Source organism: Solanum pennellii, chromosome 3, assembly GCF_001406875.1.
Source record: "Solanum pennellii chromosome 3, SPENNV200".
Classification (NCBI taxonomy): domain Eukaryota; kingdom Viridiplantae; phylum Streptophyta; class Magnoliopsida; order Solanales; family Solanaceae; genus Solanum; species Solanum pennellii.
Window position 1 is genome coordinate 75,341,809 of NC_028639.1, and position 7,372 is coordinate 75,349,180.

A 7,372-nucleotide genomic window follows, 5' to 3' on the forward strand; every position below is an offset into this window, starting at 1 on the left:
GTGTAATATTGGTGTTGAAGGTGGGTGATCCAAAGCAGCTTCCAGCCACAGTTCTCTCTAATATTGCCAGCAAATTTTCTTTCCAATGTAGCATGTTTGAACGCTTGCAAAGAGCTGGTTATCCTGTTAACATGCTCACACAGCAGGTAGTTTTCAATCAAACTTTATAGACCTTTTAGTTCCAAAATATATTTCAAGATTTTGAGATGGCTATAGGTTGCATGAGTTCGCAGCCAATAGATGTGAGGTGAAAGTACTGTTGCTGTGTTAGAGCTTCCATTAATTCCATGCTGCAGTTCCCTTGATCAACTCTCAGCTGGCTAGATTATTTGCACTTGGTGCAGTAACCGTTATGTATTGTATCATTTGTCTTCAGAAAAAGGATTTTGTGTCTGAACTTTTGTCAATCTCCAAAGTTTTAACAAACATGATTCTCTTTATGCCCGCCAAATAACAAAAATAAGCAACCAGTCTGGTTGTTGTACAAGTGTTTATATTTTTGCTTTATCAGCACCTATAACCCATCTGTCATCTAATGGTTTCTTTAAATGGCAGTATAGGATGCACCCAGAGATATGCCGTTTTCCTTCTTTCCATTTTTATGATGGTAAGTTGGTTGATGGAGACCAGTTATCCAGCAAAGTTGCATCATTTCATGGGACTAAGGGTCTTGGTCCCTATGTATTCTTTGATATTGTTGATGGGAAGGAGCTCCATGATAAAAAATCTGGCACATTATCCCTCTACAATGAGTGTGAGGCTGATGCTGCAGTTGAAGTGTTGAGATTTTTCAAGAGGAGGTACGTTTCTTTTGATGTCTTGTACTGAAATTCTACTTCAATTGTTTTAAAGCCTTTCTTCTTATGCCATGCTTAGGTTTCCATCTGAGTTTGCTGGTGGAAGAATTGGTATTATAACTCCTTATCGGTGTCAACTTTCTCTGTTACGCTCACGATTTTCAAGTGCATTTGGATCTTCTATCACTGCTGACATGGAGTTTAATACAGTCGATGGTTTTCAAGGTCGAGAAGTTGATATAGTTATACTCTCCACAGTGAGGGCATTCGAGGCATGCTCAAATGCAACACAGGTTAATTCTAGCCGTATTGGTTTTGTGGCTGATGTAAGGCGGATGAATGTTGCTTTGACCAGGGCAAAACTTTCTTTGTGGATCATGGGGAATGCAAGGACATTGCGGACTAACCAAAACTGGGAAGCTCTAGTGAAGGATGCAAAAGAAAGAGAGTTAGTGATGTCACTTAAAAGACCATATAATGCTACTTTTAAATCATCTGATCGGGAGAAACTGTTGACTTCAGAGAAACCAGAAAATTGTTCAAGGAAGTTGAAGCATGTCAGCGGGGTTGAAACCACATGTCAGCATGCTGATAGTCAAAAGAACAATGTAAAGCATGTGACAGAAAGGAAAAGAAAAGACACCAGCCTTGGAGCTCCAATTGACATTCCAATACGTGCTGAGCTGTATGGAAAAAATGTTGAGGGAGAACAAAGATCTAAAGATGAAAGTAGTCTTTTGTTGAAAAAGGATCTCAATAATGATCATTGCAGAAATACCAAGGGTGCGCATATTTTACTCAGGCAAAATCAATCAGAATCGAGTGAAAGTTGCGAAAAGATCAGTAAGAAGCACAGGAAAGAGAGGAAAGCTCATGGGCATTACGGAAAACATTGTGACAGCTTAGAGAGTAACTTGGGGAACTCAAAAAAGTCGAGGAGTGATAACCATAAACATTCTATATCTGTTGCATCTGAAAGATTTCAACTACCTTTAGAACGCGATGATAAATTGCGGAATACGAGAGGTTGGAAGAACCCTGCTAAGACATCTCTTATGCAGAAGGATGTGGAAGATGGGATTGGAGCTTGTAATCAGGTTAAACAGCCTGATCACCTAATATCAGAGAGGAAACAACAACGTGATGCTGTTGATGCTCTTCTTTCTTCAGCACTAATATCTTCGAACAAGTCTAGGTCTTCACTAAAATCTTTGCCTGCCAAAAGGATGAGTTCACCAAATGCTGGATGTCCTCCAATTAGACCACCTAAGCAAAATAAGGTAAAAGTCTTTAAGTTATCGATCAAGTTTGCTGAGATGATTAGAAGTTACATTTTTCTCATTCTATCCCCTAATAAATGTCCTCTTACCAAGTTGGAATAATTAGTCGGTGAAGTTATTTGAAAATATTCTTAGATGTTCATCATTAACTATATGCGAAACCACGAGCTTTTCGAATTTTTCATGTCTTAAAATGTTTAAAATATTCAAAAGAACCCCTAGTTATAACTTATAACTAACTAGGTAAATTACCCATGCTTCGCATGGGATTGAACTATTTTATTAAGCTCATATATGATCATTTGATAATATTCATATTTTCGATATATACACTGCATTATCAAGAACATTTATTTTAAGGCAAAGCGTTCCTCCAAAATCTTAAAGTGCTATATATATATATATATATATATATATATTTATTTATTTTTTTAAATAGAAATTATGAGTCATAGAGAGATTTTGAGTAGAAAAAGAAGTCTAAGAAAATCTCCATAGAAATAGTTGATCATAAGTAAAAGAACAACATCAAACAATAAATAAGAGACCAAAAAGCCTCGAACAACAACACTCCCAAGTAAAGTGGAACATCACGTCCATACAAGAACATAATTAACTAAACTCAAATGGAAGATCTTCGACTCCTTTCTTATGAACCTCAATCAATTTGTTTTTATTATATCATGTATATATTTAAAAATGAGCCTAAAATTGTTTGTACCATAAATGTTTTTCCTCATTGTCTCAGAGTAGTCATTACTATTGCTTATATTTTATATCACAGGCCCCAACTTATTTTGAATTGAACCATAGTTATTTCTATGGTTATACTATGCAATTAGAAAGAATTAATTCAATTATCAACCAAGAAGCAGGTGACATCTGAATGGAACTGTTCACAATAAGATATAAACCAAAATTTTGATACATAACATATTAAAATCAAACAACATAATTTTGTGAGCACTTTAACTCACAAATATCCACAAATAATAATAAAAACAACCTTGCTTTCCTAGCAATCAAGAAGAAAAAGCCATGTTGCTATTCTATCAGGTTGTATCCAAGCTTACAGTTCAAAAAATTAATTGAAATAATCCAAAAAAAAAGAGTTGTTACTTCTTTATTAAAAGAAAAACAGAAAACTTTATCAAAATGAAGAGTTATCACTATAGTAAATATGATATTTAACAATTAATAGTTTAATTATTGGTAAGTATGTATTTTAAGAGGCAATTGGTACTCTTTATAAATGTTCCTAAAGATTATAGCAACATTGAGTCTAATGTCAATTAATTAATGTCGGTAAAGGCTCTAGCACTCTCCGTTAATGTCCATATTTATTATCAATAAAAAATATTTTTGTTATAGTGCATTTTGGACATCTGTTTGTTTCAAGAAAACTTGATTCTTATTATGCCCAAAAAGAAGAGAAGAAGAAATATGGCAAATTACTTAACTTGCGAAAAAAGAAGTGGACTAATTCTGTCTATACTAATATTCTAGGAAGAGTGCAATGACATACTCATTGTTTGTACCTAAAAAAAACAATCAAAATAATATACTAACTGGGGCAAGCAAGACAACAATTTGTTTGGTTCTTTTAACAAAGTTCATCATTGGTTCCGCATCAGTTATCATATATTTGTTGTTGTGTGCTATCAAATATAGTACAACCCACAAGAAACTTTCCAAAAAATTAATGAAAAAACCCGTAGAAAGGGAAAAGAAATGATAAATTTTCAACTTTCCTTACTGGAATTTTAATTTTTGAAAGAGTTAAAAAAAAGTCACCAAAATAGCAAATAAAAAATGCAATACATAGATGAATCACTATGACTTATGGTAAAAGATTAAGCTTCATGAAATATGAGGAATAAATCACTTCATAAGAACTTTAAATAATTTATTTGAATTCGACTTCCCTGTGGAAAAAAAAACCTTAAAAATAATAGTGGCAAAAATAAAATTTGTGTTTACTAAAGAACCAAATGTAATGAATTCAACCATTTCAACATTGTTAAAAGTTGTGGAATGAGAGATGTAAGAGTAGTAATGTCGCATTGCAATCAAAAATCCATTTTATTTGTTTATACGAAGAAACCTGTAGAAAGGGACAACAGAGAAGGTCAATTTTCACTCATCTTTGCTGAAATTTTTAACTGAGCTTAAAAAAAAAGTCACCAAAATAGCAAAATAAATTGTCGTAATTACTGATTTAATGTATTTGAATTCGACTACCCTAGAGCAGAAAAACACCTACAAATATTAGTGGCAGGAAATCCTTCTATTTATAGACAACAAAGGATAGTGTGAATAAATTTTTATTGTGCCTTATTGGAAATTGCACAACTCTTTGGAAAAGTTACAATCTTTCGGAAAGGTACAACCTTTCATAAAAGTCGCAACTCTTCATAAAAAGTCACAACTTTTTACAAAAGTTAAACCTTTTTATGTAAAATCGCAACTCTTCATTAAAGTCACGACTTTTCGTAAAAGTCACAACTTTTTATGAAAAAGGAAGGCTAGTGTTGGAAATAAATAAATTAAAAGGGAAATCTTGTTTGTGGTGACGCCATATATATATATATATATATATATATATATGATTTGTTGTTAAGATATGAGATATGATATATGATTTAAGTTGTATTCTTTAAAGAGAAACGAGCATTCAACATAAGACGGAGGGAGTAATAGTTTTAACTTTTTACCACCACGACCAATGATTACACCTCATATTCAAGCTAGTATGACCAACTATGTATATTCTCCAATTTGTTTCTGTTTGGACCCATTTCATATATTGTCTGACTGCTACTAATCCATTTTACTGCCACACCTTGTATGCCTCCACAGTGATACATTAGACAATTAAGACCAGCAAAAAAGTAAGCATCCAGTTTTGAGGGAGTGATTTGTTGTTAAGATTCCATCAAGACACCTCCTATTCCTTTCATTCCAATTAGTACTTCAGAAGATGGCAGCAGGGATCATTAGCCAGATCCTTTTGATGGTTTCATCAACTATCCTCATGCTCCAGTTCATATGTTCCTCTTTTGTGGTCTCTAGCATGACCTATTTCAACCCAAAAATGAGAATTTCCAAAGATCAGTAGCCACATTGCAGTGCAAAAGCAAATAATACACATCATAGTTGTAGTTTGTACCCCTTTCTCTATCATTGTGCTGGCTTTATGTTTCTCTCTCTGCCCCATGTCGTACAGGTCATCTAGAGTTTTACGTGAGGCGTTGGTAGCAACTTTCTTAGCTCCTCTCTGAACTCAGTCTTCAAAGATTTTATCATCTTTTGCTTTTCATAACTACCTATACGGCTACCCACAAGCTCTTTGTACTTGCTCCATCATAATGATTCTTCTAGTTGATTTTCAAGGCCTTCAGGAACATTATAACTTACCAACATGGTGGCTCTTTTTGTTTGTTATGATGAAGGGATTATGTTACTTTGGAATGTTGATAGAAGTCTTTTCTTTTCTTACAGTCAAGCTGGAAACTCTATTCCTATAATCCTATTAGATGGAGGATGCACTTCAATTTAGCGTTTTGGAATTGTGATAGTATCTATGTCTTTCCAAGTATGGTAGCGTTTTTTGATCCTACCCGTGGATATTCAACATTCAAAAGCATTTCTTAAACCTGATCATCCATTAGCATTCTGACTTTTCTATATTCAACAATTGTGCATATGGCCTAGGCCCAATTTTTTGATACAGTTGAGCTGTTCGGTTGCCGTTCTTGCTTTAACTCTCTGTATAATTATGGTCTGGATTTTCAAAAAGTAGGCAGATGAATGTTGTTTATAGTGTCTGCGAGAGTAGTGTCCTAGGTGCTTTACTTCTTTCTACATCTCATGAAAACATTTTACTTTTATAGAGCTAGCAGCAATTCCTTCTTACGCAAGGACTGGCATATTCATCAAGGTCGTTATTTGAGAGATATCTGCTGGATCCAAAGGGTCTGGTTGACACATTTGAGGTGTGCAAGGTGGAATAGGTTCCTTCTTCAGAGTTCTCATTCAGTGGAGATATAGGAGCTCCTTTTACTTTTTGTTTCAACAAGGTAAAGTGCCCCGTAAGAAATCTTTAACAATTGGAAGTTGGATATTGGAAAATTGTTAAAAAATGATCACCCTGGATGTGCTTCCATTTCATAATTTTTGTTCTTGAGGCAGGTTGTGTGCCCTGAAACTAGCGTCTGTTGGCTTTGATTATTTTCTCTGCAGATGAAGTTCATAGAACTCTGAATCAAAAGGGGGGTGCCCACAAATTACTCTTATTTCTTTGGTACTCAAATGGGCTGAATTGTTATATCATCTTTTCGGAAAATTAACATGGAAGATCCACTTTAAAGATTCAATAATCAAAATACCCAATCTTTTAAAATATTACATATGATGTGAAATTATAACTCTATGTACCTTTTTATAAATAACATTCACGCTTATACTCTGTGAAACAGACTACACTCTTGATTTCCCATTAGATCCCAGTTTACCAAATTATCCTTGTGTAAAGTCCAGGTTGAAGATGGGGTTTAAAGTTATTACATGCCAGTGTCCTCCATTAAATCCTTAGAATGTCTCCTCTCAACTTATTATATTTCTTTTAGATTGAGTACTTCTCCAGTTGCATCAGTTTTGGATCATAATGCTAGAATTCAGCAGGTACTGTTTAGCTTAAAAAAGATGCTGGTCAACATCTAGGAGGCTTGTTTTGGTTCATACTCCCAAGTTTCAACTTTTTGCAATCAGTATTGGGAGAGGAAAGCTAATTATTGGTTGAAGCTTACTGTAATTATAATTTTTGGGTGCAGCAAGCTGTAATATGTTTCTTACGCCTTGGGATTTATGATGCAGGCTAAATGAATATCACTAATCATTTTACGCCTTGTTGTAGGTATGTTTGTATAATATTTCATTTCCTAAAAATGCATTTCTGGTGAATGATTGGAGAGTGATATTGAATAATTGTTCGTATTGATGATTGATAATAACGAAATATGTACCTTTTTAAATTTGTTGTTTTGCTGGGATCTTTTTATGGCTCATAGTTTGTAAACAATGTGTTTGTAAAGACTATATTAGTAAACATAAGTCGTGTTTTTTTTTTTGCTAATACATATTTGGCATGTGAATTGAATAAATACGCAACCCCTTCCATCTAGAGATGGAAGCAAAAAGTTGAAACTTGACGATGTTGGTTAAGGGTTGTTTGGGTGAAATGTTAATGAAACATTTTTGAGTGAGAAGAATGATGTGTAAACGTAGTGCGTATAT

The 7,372-nt window shown here is 34.0% G+C and overlaps 1 protein-coding gene across 3 annotated transcripts in view; it reads left to right on the forward strand.

Moving 5' to 3' along the window:
- The window catches only part of LOC107014671, a 30,970-nt gene extending 23,860 nt beyond the window's left edge, over window positions 1-7,110 (forward strand). Inside the window, exons 19-23 of one of the 3 annotated variants that reach the window (XM_027915279.1) lie at window positions 21-146; window positions 556-800; window positions 877-2,077; window positions 5,971-6,156; window positions 6,758-7,110. In XM_027915279.1, coding sequence (XP_027771080.1) covers window positions 21-146; window positions 556-800; window positions 877-2,077; window positions 5,971-5,976 — 1,578 coding nt within the window. In that variant the 3' untranslated portion in view covers window positions 5,977-6,156; window positions 6,758-7,110. The remainder of the gene's footprint in view (window positions 1-20; window positions 147-555; window positions 801-876; window positions 2,078-5,970; window positions 6,157-6,757) is intronic. The other 2 variants (XM_015214692.2, XM_027915280.1) reach the window with 2 other exon arrangements.
- Window positions 7,111-7,372: the final 262 nt, after the last annotated feature.